We start from the raw sequence: 19,438 nt of genomic DNA, 5'->3' as shown, positions 1-19,438 counted from the left end.
AAACATTATTTAAAATAAAAAAAAAATTGACTAAAGTGATTTAACATTTAGTAATGAGTAAGAGCAGTTCATTGGCAAAAGTAAAATGCTGAATCTTTAGTTCCAGGCTGTCGGTTTGAGTTGAGGTCAGCAGTACTGTAACTGAAAGTCATCCATTATTATTTGTTTATTTAGCAGACGCCTTTATCCAAGGCGACTTACAGAGACGAGGGTGTGTGAACTATGCATCAGCTGCAGAGTCACTTACAACTACGTCTCACCCGAAAGACGGAGCACAAGGAGGTTGAGTGACTTGCTCAGGGTCACACGAGTCAGTGGCTGAGGTGGGATTTGAACCGGGGACCTCCTGGTTACAGGCCCTTTTCTTGAACCACTGGACCACACAGCCTCTGATGACTGTTTGCTGGCTTTAGCTTCATATACATTCATTTTACATTCCTGAAAACCCATTTCATCCATCTCATTTATTGCCTAATAACGTTAAATACATTAGCAAACAATGAGGATTTCACAAGTTTGCTTCTGAAACTGAAGCAACAAAACAGAAGTTCCTGTCAGAAGTTGATTTGCAGACTACACAAAGAAATCAGCAATTGCTGTAAATGAACATTTTCATTGCCAGCATAAAGTAGGACTTGATTTACTGTAGTACAGTATTTAGTTATCCACTAAATTACTTTGACATAGTAATTTCAATTGTGTACATTGATTTTGTATATACAGTATCCAATTACTGTACAATGGTTTACACATCAAGACATTATAAAATGAACAGGAGTACAGTACAAAACAAATAAAAATACTGTGCCAATTAGGATTTTGTAATTCATTTAAAGCTTTACTTAAATTTGCGTTTGAAGGACCATGTGCATGTAGCCAGAATTACTATAGGCAGATTCTGACTGTTTCGGTTTAGCAGTAATGTCTCTTGTTAAACCACACTGGGGAAAATGTAGACTGCAATTCAACACATTTTAGCACTTTTGATTTTCATTTATTCATATTACTGACTGGCAGCCTATTGTAAATTGGCAATAACTTGTTTCTCTTGTAACCAAAACACACCCCTCAGCTTAAAAAGACAATGGCTATTTTTCCAGCAGACCCGACATCCGAGGCAGAAACATCCTGCTTCGTGGATTGAAAGAGCAGTACCTTCCCCCTCATCCCAGTAAGTTACTGGGAAAAGTAATATGGTACACCACACCATGCAGCCCTCAAATTACCTTAATATTCACAAAGTACAGAACCACAATACAAGCCCAGGGGACATGACATATGTCCTTCAAAGCACTCACGGTAGATAGGAGAGGCATCATGCACATGCCCTAGATTGTCTATAGAACCTGGGTTACATCACACAGGGAAGTCCTTTCAATACAACACAGGAAGTCGAAACCTAATCACGTGCGACAGTCTGTAAATCTATAAAAGCATGTTCTTCTGCTACAACAACAAAGTTATAGAAAGGCTGCCGTAGTAGCAGCTCGTCAGATTTCTATTTCCAAGGCAAATCACACAGCTACTCCCCTCCCCCCACTGTATCCTGCTTCGTACACCACTAATCAAGAACCACAACTAAAAGGAGAGCTGAATGAGTGCTGGGCTTCAACTTCGAGTCGACTTCAACAAACACTGTATATTATTTAACTGATCAGTTTTGCATATTCCAAGTTCTATGGTTATAAAAGGGGAAATTCCTACAATATTTCTCCTCACCCTTTTTGTACAACATGCCAAACAATTCTTGTGCATTGTTCAAATGCCATGGTAACAGGTGTGTCTTCAAGGTTTCTGTAATTTGGGCTACAGTGTCTGTGCTGTAGCTTGTGAGAACAAGTATGGGCTTGATCCATCATAATGCAAGCATTGCCATTCCAGAACAACCAAGAGAATGTCCCAAAGGACCCATTGATCAATCTATCATGCCTCTAAGTCTCAGAGAACCTTTCCAGTTTAAATGTAGGTCTAATGGATCGCATGACTCGTGAAAATCACATACTGTACATTTGAATGCAGTACAGTACATTGTAGAATAGGGATATTTTTCTAATTTTACTATTTAGTGTAGCTCAGACCCTTAATCCTAACAACCCAATAAACATTGAAAGGGAAATAAAAATACTGTTCAGCTTTAAGCTTGTTGAGTAGCCAATGCAATCTTAAATTGCATTTCATTATCAGTCCAGGGTAAGACAATGTATGCACATTGTGTCTCATTGGACACAGTCTGTGTAACTGAAGGGAATGCTTTGGATGTCGAGGTCCATATAATCCCATCTCATTTAAAAGGCACTTAAAAAAAGCTTTCACTCTGGTAATAATTCTGCACTACCTCCCAATAGGAGTAATAAAATTAAATGCTGAAACAAATTTAAATGAAACCCCAATTGGCTTTTAAGGCAACACAACATTTACTGGATGTTTTACAAGTCTATCAAATTATCCAAACTTAATCCTTCTATTATTGTACTCCCTTGTGATATGTGTATAATGTGAAATAATGTATAATGTGATATCTTGTAACAATTGTAAGTCGCCCTGGATAAGGGTGTCTGCTAAGAAATAAATAATAAAAAAAAGAAGTGACAACATACTGTTCTGTCACTGTTTGCATTTTAATCAAGGCAATATTCTGAAATGCAATTTATTCTCCCAGAAAACAAAGAATACAATGTCTGGACACTTTAGACATGATATGATTTTAAAAGAGGTCTTGTATAATATAATTTATTTTACAATGTCTACTCAGTGTTCGCACTACGCCGCGCCATTGCGCCAATGCCTCCCTGAAATAATAAATGTCCCGCTGAATTTTTCTTAACGCGCCTGTGTTCCTAAATCCTATGATACCCAATATCACAGTAAAATAAAAAAAATATATAGAAATATTGTGGTTTTTCAATACCGTGTTTTTTTTTAGCTTTTAAAACAAATCTCTGTAATTGTGTGTTTTAAAAACAATATGAACTAAGCTTACTCATTTCCGCTTAGCAGACGTGACCAACTACCCTGTGCGCTCTGGGAAACTTTAATTACTGCAGCTGTAATGGCAAATGCGGGAGAAAGTTTGGTGTGGAACGATTTTGGATTTCAGGCAGATAACAATGGCAATCTGGTTGAAGGCAGACAGCCAAATGTTGTAAACATGGGAGGTAACACCACCAATTTATTGAAACATCGTATAGATTGCCATCCTGATCTCTTTGCTGAAGTTTAGTTTCTTTTACTGCAGTTTCTTCAGTTCTTTTAGTTTAAGTGAATCCCAGAAAACGGCAGAGTTCTCTTTTTATATGTAAGAAATAAAGAAAAGTGTATTTTACACCAAGTATTGCTCTTTCCTACCAGTTTTATTTGAATTTTATAGGTCAATGGCAATGACCTGGGAATACACTGGAACTTGTTTTCACCAGAAAAAAACTAACATAAAATGTGTGTGTGTGTGTGTGTGTGTATATATATATATATATATATATATATATATATATATATATATATATATATATATATATATATATATATATATATATTAGGGGTGAGACCGAATAGTCGAACATTCGACTATTCGATAACGATGGCACCTATCGACAAGTGAATCCAACATTCGAAAGCTAAAAAAAAAAAAAAATGTATATATTGATTTTATTTTAAAGCCTGTACTGCTGATTGGCTCTCTATGTAGCGGTAATGAAGATTGACTGGAGGGTGGGATTTGTTATTTCTTGTCTGTGATTGGCTAAACTAGAACGTACCTCGGCTAACGATGGCTTACTCACAGAAAAGTTCTGCATAGAAATACTCTGACAAAGTAAATGAAAACACTGTTAAGTGTAAAATATGTGCAGTGCAATTAAACTACCACAAATCTACAACTGGTATGTTAACCCACTTAAAAGCCAAACACCCTTCTGTGACGCTAGCAACGACAGAAAAGAAAAGAGGACCGCAACAAACCGCCATTGCATCCTTTGCGGTGAGGCCTCGTCAGTGTGACAACGTCGTACGTGCTGAAAAACATCAGCCCTTATTGCTAATATGGTGGCAAAGGACATGCTTCCCATAAGTTTTGTTGAAGGTGAGGGATTTCGGGAGTTGATGAAATTTGTGGAACTCGACTCGAAAAAAAATGCATGCCGATTCAGCAGCGTCTGTCCGCAGAAACTTGTCAAAGGCTGAGAAGGTGGTGATTACTACAGATGCGTGGACTGCACCGAATACCGAGTCGTACGTCATAATAACCTGTCATTTCATTGAGGATTGGGAAATGAAAAACGTAGTTCTACAGACTCGCGCCACGCCAGAGAGGCATACAGCAGAGAATCTCGCAAATGTGTTAAACACCGCTGTAGACCATTCGGGTTTAACTAGGGGGGAAATCACTGCCTGTGTTCACGACAATGCCAGCAACATCACCTTCGGAGTTTGTTGAATGGGACTCGAATTTGTGCTTTGCACACACTCTGCAGCTCGCCTTCAACGATGGCTTTAAACTTGGTGCTATACATAATGTAGTCGGTGCGGCCAGCCGTCTTGTGTCGCATTTTCATCACAGTGCAATAGCTACTGAGGCTCTGAAGTTGAAACAAAAACAAACAACTCTGCCTGAGCACCGTCTGCTGCAGTATTGCCGGACCTGATGGACATGCTGATTAAACAAGAATAAGTGAACATGATGATAATAATGGACATTGCTAGCCTAACTATTCCTAAAGTTTTAGTTAGGATTTTTTTGCTTCCATGGAAGGCTAGTGCGTTAATGCCACTCAGGCCTTTTTGTTCATTCATTTATTTATTAATATTATTAAGATAGCTACATACATAGCAAGCTGTTGCCGATACAGGCTATTTATTTTTTATTCACTGGAACTCGAACGCACAGGTATGTTGCCGATTTGATTTAACGTAGACCGGTAGTCTATATTTTGTGTGTGGTTTGAAAACGTAGGAAAAGTAAATCGTTTAGTTAAGTGGATTGTATAAATTAGCTAGCTAGATAGTCTAATGCATTTTGTATTTCGCTGTTATGACCGGAAAACATTATTGCCACAAGGATGCTAATGTTAAGGCATTTGCCTCGCAGCTCACATTGCTAAACTATTATTGAATGAAAATTAAATTAATAATTGAATAAAAATTATACTTTTTTTTTTTTTTTTTTTTTTTTTAATTGTCACAACCTTTATAGTTCATTTGAAATTGTAATTAACGGAAAAGCTTGTGACAATATCGGTAAAAATAATAACACTTGCTTGCAAAATACGAGAGTCTCACACGAGAGTTGACGGTATGCTTATGTTATTGCTGCTGTTATGGCATTTCTGTATGTTTCCTAATAGGAAGGTATTTTTTACATAGCCTAATGTTTATTTAACAAAGTTGTTAAAGTTGTTGTGTTAGCTAAGTATTTTAAAATAAAGTTCAGAATTTATTGCAATTGCAATAATTGTCACTTTGCATTATTTCGCATTTAATGTACGTCTCATTTTGAATGGGAGGCGGGGGGGGGGGGCGACTATTCGATTAGTCGACCTCAACAGCTGTGGAATTATCGATAGTCAAAATATTTGTCGTGCACATCCCTAATATATATATATATATATATATATATATATATATAATATATATAGTAAATGAGACGCTCGTCACACAGTCTCGCTCGGGTTCTTTTCCCTTCCAAACACGACCCAACACACAAGACAAAGAAAAGCGCTGACGCGCACGTTTAATTATTACAAAATAAATAAAAAAACAAAATAAACTCCTAGCTCCTGAGCGCTAACTAAACATTTGTCAGAAACCTATTCTACTAAAATGAACCAAACAGTTAAGCTGTTTACCGGCTGAAAAACACACAGTTTTTAAAGATGAACACAAAAAGTCTTCACACAGTACCTTTTAGTACAACCGCACACACCATTATTCAGGCTCTCCACATAGCAACAGCCCTGAGAAGACTGGCTCCTTAAATACCCTGCACCTGGCTCTAACTTACAATAGCCAGGTGCAGGGGATAATTAACAATAAAATAATAATAATCAAATGCACGTGTTTTGGCAGGGAAGATTTTAACCTCATCCCTTGATGGGATTTCAGGATCACGTACTTCTTATACTAGAAAGAATGTGTGTATGTTTACGATAGTCTTGATGGTTATCGTATGGATCACATGGACTGTTGTAACACTTAGGATTCACAATCTAAAAATAGTTTGTAACAAAACTATTGCATCCTATCAACATTTTGGCAGAGGACAAGAGCAATTGAGAAACCCTGCCCAGAAGCTTCTGTACAGTATGTAATACAGCGTGGTTGGTTTCAAACCAGTTTAATGCAGGTAGTTCAGGATATGGTTGAGACAATCCCATTCCAATGAGCTAAAGGCACTCTCCTGTGGTGTCAATGGGTGTGGTTACTTCACAGTAACCAACATCCTGTTGTGCCTTAATGCTAAATACTGCAAACTGATGGTAAAATTGGCATGGTCCGACTATGATACAGAAAGTTTGAGGTGGTAGTACTGTAACAGGTGTCTGTTCAACTATAGCAAAAGGACACAACTGCCCACAATTGTTTTCTAAACCCATGTCCAAAAGCTCCTCTGAAATGAACCTACTTCAGACAAGAGCTGTGGTCCAAAGAAGCTGTTAAAAAACAAACTTGGAAACACTAGTCAAATAAATATATACTGTATTGTTAGCAAAAATAACTTTAAAAAAACTATTACATTTGATGTTACAGTTTGAGACATGTATACATTTTAGATGACACTAGGCTATTCGGTAAATTGTAACAAAAGATACACACAATATTTACCAGGGTAATTGGTCAACACTGGGAAAGGGGATGCAGCAAGTCAGAATGTTAATACTAATGTAATGAAGAGGTCTCAAATTACTCCAGTGGTGGTACATAATAGTTGAGTCAGTCTCTCCAACGTGTGTGTCATTTAAATCCAGATTGCAGAGGTTAAAAGTGAACAAGCTAATTAGGACAAACAAACATACAGTACAGTCCGAGTCCAACCCATCCCATTTTGTTAAAACAGGGTGCATACGGTATTGATCAGCAGTTCACACTGTAGGTTTACGAATAACCACAAACACCAGTATTATTTGTTTATTTAACAGACGCCTTTATCCAATGCGACTTACAGAAACTAGGGTGTGTGAACTATGCATCAGCTGCAGAGTCACTTACAGCAACATCTCACCCGAAAAGACGGAGCACAAGGAGGTTAAGTGACTTGCTCAAGGTCACACGGTGAGTGAGCCGGGATTTGAACCGGGGATCACCTGGTTAAAAGCCCTTCTCTTTAACCACCAGACCACTCAGTCTCCCACAGTGTTAGAATTATTTTATAAAAACAACATTTGTTTTTAATATTTTTCTTCTGTCTCTTGCTCTGTATGTGTACGGTTGTATTCAAAAGAAAAATAAATGGCCATCATCAACATAAGTAGAAAATAAAACACATTTTCAGTATACTTAAACTTAAAAAATCCTTTAAAAAACAGTTTGCAGCCCTTCTATTTTTTGTGCTTCCCTCCCTCTAAATTACCGAAACTACTTATTTTCTGCCTACACTTACAGTACTGTACAGTATGCACTGACTCCCCATATCTTCTGAGAAATGTTCAGTTACTGTACCACAGGAGAAAGGGAATTTCTAAATGCTCTGGGAATTACATAATCAGGCCCACATACTCTCCCTCTCTCTGAAGCCTGTGTGTGACGCAAGCACACTGCAGATTCTGTCATGCAGGGCAAACAACGCTGTAGTCATCATTTCTGGACTGCCGCAGTCCCACATTCCAGTAAATTTCTCAATGGAGGAAAACACAGCAGCACTGAATTTGGAAAGGATTCAAAAAGCCAACATCACTTTACTCAGAGGTCATAAAAGAAAAATACAAACCAAGCGTTCAGTGTGCTAGGGTTTTTCACCTGTACTGCAATACAAACAATTGACATTTACAATAGGAAGCAAGCAACAGCTGCTTTAAATGCATAAGTTTATCATAATGAAGTACACAAAGATGGAGTGTTATTACAGGTTGTAGGCACTGCTCAGTCATCGACACATTCTAATGGTACTTGGATACTTTTGGGACTGGCCTATATTAGTCTTAAATTATTTATTTATTTATTTATTTATTTATTTTAATTGATTATTATTCATGTTATAACATGGAAAAACAAATCCTCTAGCCCTTAAAGTAATATCCATTTGAACTGACTGACATTCCCTGAGCAGTCAGCTATCTCTCTAAAGAAACCCACAATGTAATTAAATAAGGATTAGATATTTATTAGACAATTACTATGTTCAGTTACTTTGGGTGCAATTTAAAAATGCAGCCACCTAGCAGTTTGATCCATTCCATCCCCCATCCCCCATCCCCCCCCCCCCCCCCCCCCCCCCGTAATCTTAAACTTCAATTCAAAATATGTATTGACACATTCATTTATAACTTTTGTGATTTACTTATTTATTTATTTATTTTTAATTCTGGAATTAGTTGCACACTTTAAATAATACAATTCCCTATTGATTAGAAAAAGAATCTCAGGTTTGCCCAGTAGTCTACAGTGGGTCTACAGTAACAGTTGAGAAATAGGAACACAAGAAATTCCAGCTCAGAATCAACGGGATCATTAAGATTAAGCCACAATCTCCCTGAGCCTTAGACCCCATTCACACTTGCAATAGGCCGTCTTCTCATATGTGAACACTCCAAAAAAAAAGAATAGGCAGCCCAGGGCCAACCTAGATTTCAGTACAATCAATCAGTACTCCCATGCATGCAAAAGGTACATAGAAAGGTGAATGTTCTGCTAGCCAAGACGGCAGTGGATCAATATTGAAAGGTAATTATTCCTACATCACACAACTTTAATTACAAAAATTAAAGTTTCTTTCACATAATTTGAGCTGCAGTGCATTCATAATTAAGCTTAATTTGTCACTGACCCTTTCTTCCTGTTACTTAGTAACTAAGCGATAAATATAAAAACTGCAGGATTGATCAATAATTTGGTGACTTGGCATACTCAGCCACCATTGTTTATTTTGCATGCAATGATATACATAGCTACAGAAGTGTGTGTCTTTACATTAAAATGATGATCATTTCTTTAGCTGCTTGCTTTTACATACACATAAAATACTGTTCTCATCCACAAATATTAAGATCGTTGATGCACCATAACATTGTCAAAATAGTATATATAGTTTTTTTTTTGTTTTGTTTTGTTTTTAATATATACCATAAAATTGCTACTGTGCTGCATTGAAAAATATATGAGTAAGAAACATCTGCTACAAATCAAGGATTATTGTATATCCCGGTAGCTCTTCCATTCTGAGTGCAGGCTATCGTTCCAAATATAAAAAATAAAACAAAGAAAGCAATTCGCTACAATTTAGGCCTATTTTCAGTCAAGTATATGAATTTGCAAAGGCTCCTTAAACCACAAATGTGAACGGGGTTGCAGACTTAAATATGCGGTGGCCCTGGGCCAGCACAGTAGTTCCACCAACTTTAACAATAACATTTTTTTTTTTAAAAATTTTAAAAAAAAGTATAGGCCTATATTGTACAACATGGTAAAAACAAGGCAATATCAACCCAACAAAATGTCAGAACGGAGGTCACAAGTGGCCTTTTGACGTGAATCTTACAGGACACTTTCTGTATAGGCCTAGTTAAATAAGAAAAATTAAACCATATAGCTCATCTTAAATTCCATCTGGAAAAGTACAGAACATTTTGTAAGGCATCAACAAGTTGCATTTCCTGAATTTGTATTTATTTATTGTATTTCCCGGCACAGCTTAGATCAGGATCAAACACGGAAAAGGTGTCTCTCCCCACCCCCCCCAACAAATGCAAAACTAAAAACAAATTCTGCAGATTACTGTATGGTTTCTGGACTACTGGAGTGTTTGATTTATTTGTTTCAACCAGACTTCACCATATGTGAAAGCGTACAGACTGTTTGAGTAATATCTACATAGGTTAAAATAATGTGGTTGCTATTTAGTTTTATTTATTTTTTTTTAGTATTTTTTTTTTTAAATAGGCAACACAGTTAACAAAAAATCTTAGAACAGCTGTGTACCAAATGTAAAGACAATAATTCATAGTGCAGTATACAGCAGAAACCTAAAGTGGCCACATTAGACAACAATATAACAGCTTCCCTCCTGGAGAAGCTGAATGATACAGCAATAAACACTTCATATGTTCACAGGCACCAAACAAGTTAAAATAAATATGCAACAGAAAGTAACCCCTTCCCTGTATGACAGCAGTGGACCACAATATTACATTCCATGTTATTGTTATTATTTAGCCTTCTGTGCAGGGCTCTACAGAAAGCAGAACAGCCTGGTTTGTTAACAATGTTGTTCTGCAAGGCTCACAGCGTAATCAAGCATGGTACCGTAATTCTAAAGGGGAATTTGAAGAAAAGCCATGAGAAAAATGCTGCATAGTGTTTAGATCAGATTAAATGCAAACAGCCTATAGTATTGTATTTTTCTCTCATCTCACAGTATTTCCCCACACTTCAGCGCCCATTATGCACCAGTCGATGCTTTATAACATAAAAGCACAAGATATATCTTGTTACATCAGAGCAGTACTCAAAGTAACATTGTACTTGGTTCTTCTTCCCTTACTAAGGTACAGCACCTAAAAAAAGAAACAGCCAGTTCATCTACTGTATTTATTTACTGCTGGCCGAAGCACTAAGTTAGAGGGCAGTCTCCAAAAGGGTTTCGTGGCTAAACTGTTGTTACAGTGGGTTTAAACTATATAAATCATGCTATTATTATTATTATTATTATTATTATTATTTATCTCTTAGCAGACACCCTTATCCAGGGAGACTTACAATTGTTACAAGATATCACATTATTTTTACATTACATGCTAAAAGAGAGTAACATGTTCCTAACTCCACCGTTTAGGATTTTAGGAGGGAAAAAAAAAAAAAAAAAAATTTCAGGTTAACCTATAACTCCTGTACTGTAAGTGACCAGTCTATCACCAGCACAAACAAAGATGGGTAATATGAGAACAGGCACTGGGACACACCCATTTATATTAAGCAACTACAATATTGAGCAGCAACAGCAAATCGGCGAATACAGAAATAAAAAAAAAATGAATCGTCTTAAAACACCCACTTGGGACAAACATTGGATTCTATCTAGTACATAAAAATTGGTGGCCCGTTATGATCATGTCGGTGGGTCCTGTGGTCCTAACTATTCATTGTTTCATTAATTAAAGCGCTGGCTTATTCAGTCACGATCTTGTCATGTGAGCTGATCCCTGATCATGTACTACATTCTCTGGACACTGCACAGAGAACCTCGAGGCGCAACGATGGTGCAGTTTTGTGAGGAGCTTTACAGCATTGAGCTCGCTAGCACTACAGTAGCACTGTATTGTCAGTCGTACTTTGCTACTATATTATGCTTGTTATCTGGAAACGACAATAATTGTCCCCACTACAAAAAATGACTAAAAACTAAATATGTTTTGAAACATATGATTCACATAAAAAAAGGTTTACAGTTGATAATTCTGCAGCTAAATACAGACTATTAACACTCATTTAAACGCCCACATTTAATTATTTAATTTAATTACGCAGCAATTGTCACGATTTATTTTCAAGCAGTGGAGTAAATACACACTCGGAATAGCTGTATTTCAATATTATTATTATTATTTTTATTATTATTATTTTTATTTTTATTATTATTATTATTATTATTATTATTATTATTATTATTATTATTATTATTATTATTATTAAGCATTCCTCACTATTTTAGATTCTTACAGGACCGCTCAGCATTAGTACGGCAGCTACAATGAGGTTCTTATTTAAAATTACAGCAATATTTAACAGTTCAAACATATAGGACGGTGTATTGTCCTTGTTTCCTCGATGGAAAATAGGACTACGGTGTTTACTACTAGAAAAAGAGACAACACTCAATAGAAATGATTTTTAGCCCATTGTTCAATTTGTATATGAGAAAACAAAACAAAACATACTATAAGGCTTACTGTAAACCACTTGCTGTTAATATTTAAAATATTTTAATCAAACTAACAATAAACAACAACAAAAACTACCAGCACACAGTGTACTAAGATACACATTTTATTCTGGTTACTAAGGTGGTGATATAAAGCAAATCGTACTGATGTACACGACTGGTGACATCTAGGCCTAACGTAAACCTACTCTATTTTCACTTGTCAACGCTTTCCAATGGCAAACTCGAGTGCCCGGCTACACAACACAACACAGCAAGCAGAAAACACAGTGTTAAAGAAAGGCTCTGACTTACACATAGATGATGGACATGAAGTGCATAAACCACAGGACGAGAAAAAGGATGAATCCGAAGATGGCGAGCCCCTGTAGGGCAAGTTCTAGGAGGGCCATGTCTGTCTGGTAAGCACTACGATCAGTACTTTCTAAAGGAACGCTGTGAGGCGACTGAAAAAAAATAGACCATTCAGCAGAAACAGCGAGCAACAAAACGCAGAAAACGAGGCGGGCCGCCTTTCAATAGTGGGCGGACCAAAGCGATTACGTTCGAGTTTTTACCAATCAAGCGAGTTCAATTCAGGTCCCAGTCTTCCAGAGAGAGAAATACTGGAAGTAGTACCGCACGGCATGTCATAAATACTCTGTGTAACCGTGACTAATCTTGGGTGACAATGTGAATGGCAAATAGTAGCATTAATGAAAATGACGACGACGGCAAAGAACACATGACACGAGTTTCTGTTATTGCTGTAAATACATGGTACTTTAACATGCCATAGTTACAGTGCTGATGCTTTCACGTGCTGGATCATTTTTACTTAATTCTTTACACCTGTCTGTGCGGCGTCACTGCGTTCTGCAAAATAACTGGAACTGCAGTCATATGTCCGCATAGAGTCTGCAGCAACCGCATATTGCAGGCACTGACTGCAGAATTACGCAAAAGAAAAAGTCAAATTATGAAACCCAGCTGAAGTTAGACACTTATTCGATATTCTGATGTGACTGAAACCTGAAGTTTATTGTTTATGTTAGCAATGGTATTAAAATGCCTTTCTTATGTGAACGAGCTGCCGTGTCACTTATTTTCAAAAACGTTGGGTAAATGAAACGCATGAAACTTTGTGCAAATTATAGGATTCTGTTTGTTTTCTTGGCAATACAGGGACTATTTTTTGATCGTATATATTAATGTTTGAGGTTATGCCTTCACTGTTTAGTTGCAGAATATCCTAAAGTATGACTCCATGACTGCTGTCCTCGTCTTCTTTTACTGCTTCACATCCCATGTTATCAGCATTCCAAAAAGGGTTTTATTATTACAGTAGATATCTAATTATTGTACAGAATGGATATACATTTTAATTTGGAACAACATCTGAAACTCAGAGCACAATATATGTGGTAATTAATATGTATTTTGACAATAGAAAAGCATTGATACAATACCAATACAGTTTATTTCCAGTCTAGAAGGACATGCGCATTTTCAACAGGCTTTGTAATATAAAGCAGTACATGGGGAAACAATGTTAGTTTTTCAAACAGACAACTTTGCAACTGACGTTTAAGTGCATGTTTTTATTCAGAAACCATAATAATTTAATTCACAACTTCAATCATTCACACAATCTATGAAAAAATAAAACAAACTAGTAATTAGTTTGTTTTATTTTTTAATTAATAACTTGCGTGTTTGTGACTGGTGAATAAGCAACTGGATTCTTGTTCTTTATATTGGTGCCGTCTTTGTCCCCCTCAACCTACACTATCTAACAACTACATCTTTGGAAGTTAAATCTATACATATATTCTGTGTTTGGAGATAGGGATGTTTTATATAGCTACAGCAAGGCGACCAATAAGGAAAACAATATTATTGTTTCTCTATTTGTGCAGTATCGGTAGGCCTACCATTTTTGGAGTGTGTCTGTCTTAGAAAGGGAGAGCACAATAGACTGAGAAAGGAAAACAACTATAAAAACAGCTAGTAGCCTTATACTAGTGGGGCTTCGTGAATGCAGCAGCTAACTACATCGAGAGTAGTAACTTCCTGGACTATAATATTATTAATATTATTAGGCTGCAAAAAAATATATTGTTGGATTTTTTTTTCATATGGAAAATAAGGAAAGCTATATGTACAGCTGTGGTCAAAAGTTTTGCATCAGAATTTTAGGATTGAGACACAATAAAAAATAAAACTAAAGCAACATAATTGATACATTTCATTTGACAAAATGATATTGCAAAAGTCTACTGGAAGCCATAGTACTGTTAGATTCCGACATGTGGCATTTTTTAATTGTTGTTAGTTTTTCTGTAAGTATTTGAAAAACTACAATATATATTGATCAGTTAGTTGCAGTCGACTTTATGAAGCAACATTTGTTAATTCTTTTGGGTGAAACAAAACGTTTTGTCATAGCCTCTTCCGGGGGCAAGGGCAATAAATGTGGTGTCAATATTTTGTGCGGAGTGTGTACTTTCACGTGGCAGCAGTGGTTAAGTGACACAGCAGCTCGTTTGCCTAAGGAAGGAATTTGAATATCATTATGTTATCAAAAAAATGCCTTTTTAGTGAAGGGAACAACAGCAATAAACGTCGGGGGGACAGCGATTGTTAACATAAACAATAAACACTAAACTTCAGGTTTCAGTCACATCCAAATATCGAATAAGTGTCTAACTTCAGCTGGGTAATTAACCAATATCTTGTACATCATTTGTGTGACAAAAAGGACACATTATGCAACATATTTGTCATACAGAACCCAAATGCAATACACTGTACCACTAACTGGTTTCCTCAACACCTTATTGGCGGACTAGAGGAAATGTATTACTAACGGCATTCTACAAGTTATTGAAATGTGTGTTGAAATTGAACTTTGGTATGCTCAACTAGCTGCTGAAGCGGAACAGTGAGGATGGAGATTCCAGGTTTACCCAGTGGAGCTTGGTTGTCGAGGATTTGTGGCACACTCTAACCCTTTTTCTCAGAGACGTCGGATTCAGTGGCCAAGAGTTGTGTCGCACAGTGAAGAACTTATCAGAAGCAGCAGAGAGAAGCAGCAACTGGCTGTGGTTGAGATGGAAAGATTCTGGTTGGGGATCTCAAGTACAAGCTGGGCTAAGTCGAGAGTAGATGTTAAAACTTCATGCTGATTTGAACTTAGCTGTCATTAAGATAAGCACAAACTAAGACATAGCTTTACAGTAAAATAATGTGATCCATCTGCGTCTCCATCCATTTGCGTTTCCTTCCATCTGATGATGTAGATATCCTTCTACCTGGTGTTGATGGCTGAAGTGTAATGCTGGCTCCAGAGATTAGCTTATTTTGCCTCCCCAGCGCATCAGCACACACAACAGCTGCGATGCTGGCTCTGGGGATCAACCACAGTACAGTCTCCCCAGCGCATTAACATGACAACCATCTGGATTGAGCTGTAGGGTACTTCTCTGGGGTCTTCAAGTGGGCACCTTCCATCCTCTGTGTTTCGTCGACTAGCCCACAACACCTCAAGAGGGCTTGACAGTGATTTTGGCATCCCAGTATCACCCCCCTCCGTCCCCCACTCAACTCTACCCAGCTTACTTACCCATACATCAGCGTTTCTTTCTTTCTATTGTGCTTGAGATCCCCAATCAGAATCTTTCCATCCCAACCACAGCCAGTTGCTGCTCCTCTCTGCTGCTTCAGATAAGTTCTTCACTGTGCAACACAACTCTTGGCCACGTCTCTGAGAAACCAGGTTGTAGAGTGTGCCACAAATCGTCGACAACACACCTCCACAATGCCTGCTCATGTTTCCATCTGCCACTGGTATTGACTTTAAAATTAATTAAATATCTTGTGAAAAAGTCTTTTTTTCTAAACCGTGTTCAGTATCAGCATCACTTCATGTAACACTAAAGCAGGATCATGATTTTGTTTGTACAGTATGTTATCCTTTTAATGCTATAGATAACAAAGCTGAGGACACTGTAATGTAGTGAGGAACAACTTTTCACCAACAGGGTTTCCTCAGTGTAAAGGAATTTACACAAGTCTCTGTGGCAAAATACAGTGCCTTGCGAAAGTATTCGGCCCCCTTGAACTTTGCGACCTTTTGCCACATTTCAGGCTTCAAACATAAAGAGATGAAACTGTAATTTTTTGTGAAGAATCAACAACAAGTGGGACACAATCATGAAGTGGAACGAAATTTATTGGATATTTCAAACTTTTTTAACAAATAAAAAACTGAAAAATTGGGCGTGCAAAATTATTCAGCCCCTTTACTTTCAGTGCAGCAAACTCTCTCCAGAAGTTCAGTGAGGATCTCTGAATGATCCAATGTTGACCTAAATGACTAATGATGATAAATAGAATCCACCTGTGTGTAATCAAGTCTCCGTATAAATGCACCTGCACTGTGATAGTCTCAGAGGTCCGTTTAAAGCGCAGAGAGCATCATGAAGAACAAGGAACACACCAGGCAGGTCCGAGATACTGTTGTGGAGAAGTTTAAAGCCGGATTTGGATACAAAAAGATTTCCCAAGCTTTAAACATCCCAAGGAGCACTGTGCAAGCGATAATATTGAAATGGAAGGAGTATCAGACCACTGCAAATCTACCAAGACCTGGCCGTCCCTCTAAACTTTCAGCTCATACAAGGAGAAGACTGATCAGAGATGCAGCCAAGAGGCCCATGATCACTCTGGATGAACTGCAGAGATCTACAGCTGAGGTGGGAGACTCTGTCCATAGGACAACAATCAGTCGTATACTGCACAAATCTGGCCTTTATGGAAGAGTGGCAAGAAGAAAGCCATTTCTTAAAGATATCCATAAAAAGTGTCGTTTACAGTTTGCCACAAGCCACCTGGGAGACACACCAAACATGTGGAAGAAGGTGCTCTGGTCAGATGAAACCAAAATCGAACTTTTTGGCAACAATGCAAAACGTTATGTTTGGCGTAAAAGCAACACAGCTCATCACCCTGAACACACCATCCCCACTGTCAAACATGGTGGTGGCAGCATCATGGTTTGGGCCTGCTTTTCTTCAGCAGGGACAGGGAAGATGGTTAAAATTGATGGGAAGATGGATGGAGCCAAATACAGGACCATTCTGGAAGAAAACCTGATGGAGTCTGCAAAAGACCTGAGACTGGGACGGAGATTTGTCTTCCAACAAGACAATGATCCAAAACATAAAGCAAAATCTACAATGGAATGGTTCACAAATAAACATATCCAGGTGTTAGAATGGCCAAGTCAAAGTCCAGACCTGAATCCAATCGAGAATCTGTGGAAAGAACTGAAAACTGCTGTTCACAAATGCTCTCCATCCAACCTCACTGAGCTCGAGCTGTTTTGCAAGGAGGAATGGGCAAAAATTTCAGTCTCTCGATGTGCAAAACTGATAGAGACATACCCCAAGCGACTTACAGCTGTAATCGCAGCAAAAGGTGGCGCTACAAAGTATTAACTTAAGGGGGCTGAATAATTTTGCACGCCCAATTTTTCAGTTTTTTATTTGTTAAAAAAGTTTGAAATATCCAATAAATTTCGTTCCACTTCATGATTGTGTCCCACTTGTTGTTGATTCTTCACAAAAAATTACAGTTTCATATCTTTATGTTTGAAGCCTGAAATGTGGCAAAAGGTCGCAAAGTTCAAGGGGGCCGAATACTTTCGCAAGGCACTGTATGTCTGGTCATCCAGCATATAGCAGTCACATTTAAGATGAAGCAGTCACAGGGAGCAGCAACACTATTGCAATTTGTGGCCAGATAGTGATTCCGACTCACAATTGATTTATATTGTAAACTGGTCAGAAAATGTATGAAGCTCTCCTGAAGCCAAACAAAGGGTTGGGATTACCTGAGACAACAAGATTTGATCCATATTGGGGGAAATTAGAGTGTGGCAGTAGACAAGCTCATTTCTCCAAATATGCCTGTGACGGGGTACTCCCCGCTCCAGTGCATATTATATATACTGTATATGACGGCGAAAAGCCTGTGATACTACATATTATTATTTGGCAGGATGAGCGAGGTGCCGTCCGCCATTATCTGTTATCGTTTTGTATTGTTTTAAATACCTCGTGAGAATGTGTGACTGTCAGCTACTGATTGTTTAACTGGCTGACAGTCACGCAAATTATGAAACTCGTGCAGACTATGGCCGAGGGTAATACGATAATTAATAGCTAGTTAACCCCTTGGCCATAATATAAAAGACCGGCAGTTTGGCTGCACAGGTAGAGAGTCTTCGTGAGTGGAGAACGGGAGTAGCGGTAGCGCACAACAACAACAACAACAACAACAACAACAACAACAACAACAACAACAACAACAACAACAACAACAGATTCTATGAAATAACAATTGCTACTCATGCTGGAAGTACCAGCACGATACTTGTTGTTTCAGTATTGTTTGTTTTGGCCCACGTGCCGTTTTGTGTCAGTGTTTTGTTTAAATCGTTTATTTGGTTATTTAATAAAAAGCTGAGCGTCCTAGCATCTCAGTTTCGCCCTGCAGTTGCCCAGTGTTGTTGCATTTATTTCCTGGCCTGATGTCACCTCTACAGTCATCCTTGTCACAATGCCCTATGCTAGTTCCACAATAGTACATATTTTATTTTTGGCCTTCAATTGTAGGCAGAAATCCCATCTTAAAAACCCTTGTCCTTTGGTATATGTTGAGATGATCAAATTAATTTCACCTGAACAGATTCGACTTCAAGTGAAAAGCTTGTGTTACGCTCAGTGCACCACTTAGATTCCTTACTGTCTGTGTTCCTGTACTGTACTAGCTGTTGATGTTCGAGAACGTACATCACTGTCATCACTGGACCAGTGGAGGGGGAAGAGAAAGATGGGTCTTGGTGCATTTTGGACCCTGAAGCATGTGTTGTAATACTAAATGAAAGAAATGTTTAATTAGAAGGCTTTCTGAGTGTCTTTGGAAGCACCTGTCGGTGGAGCCACTGATTTCTGCTCCTTATCAAAGTACGATGGATCTTCTTTCCGGGTTACTGCGTGTTTAAAATACGTGTGTCTAGGATCTTTACGTCCAGGACCTGGAAATTGCAATTAAGAAGTGAGGTCCCTGTTCTTTTGGGTTAAAATTATTTATAATTGTACTGCACCTTCAAAAGTGTAACAAGAAGATGAGAAAGGGAGTAGGGCTAGCTCAGTAACTATAGCAACAAATTATAAAGTGAGGCCCACTGCACAACCAAGAGTGAGTCCTTAAGATTCCTAGATGTGGCGTCTGAATTCAATTTAACTATTGTAAGTAATTTCAAGGTCAGGAAAGAGTTTTTCTTTGTTCAGAGTTTATTTTAATGAGTCA

The 19,438-nt window shown here is 37.9% G+C and overlaps 1 protein-coding gene across 1 annotated transcript in view; it reads right to left on the bottom strand.

The window, feature by feature from the left end:
• The window catches only part of LOC117411687 (ceramide glucosyltransferase), a 42,700-nt gene extending 30,020 nt beyond the window's left edge, over nt 1-12,680 (bottom strand). The window contains exon 1 of the mRNA XM_034902778.2: nt 12,377-12,680. Within this exon, the coding sequence (XP_034758669.2) occupies nt 12,377-12,474 (98 nt within the window). The 5' untranslated portion in view covers nt 12,475-12,680. The remainder of the gene's footprint in view (nt 1-12,376) is intronic.
• Between the last annotated feature and the right edge of the window lie 6,758 nt (nt 12,681-19,438).

The sequence above is a fragment of the Acipenser ruthenus genome, chromosome 2 (genome assembly GCF_902713425.1).
Source record: "Acipenser ruthenus chromosome 2, fAciRut3.2 maternal haplotype, whole genome shotgun sequence".
NCBI lineage: Eukaryota > Metazoa > Chordata > Actinopteri > Acipenseriformes > Acipenseridae > Acipenser > Acipenser ruthenus.
This window is presented reverse-complemented; position numbering and strand designations above follow the sequence as displayed.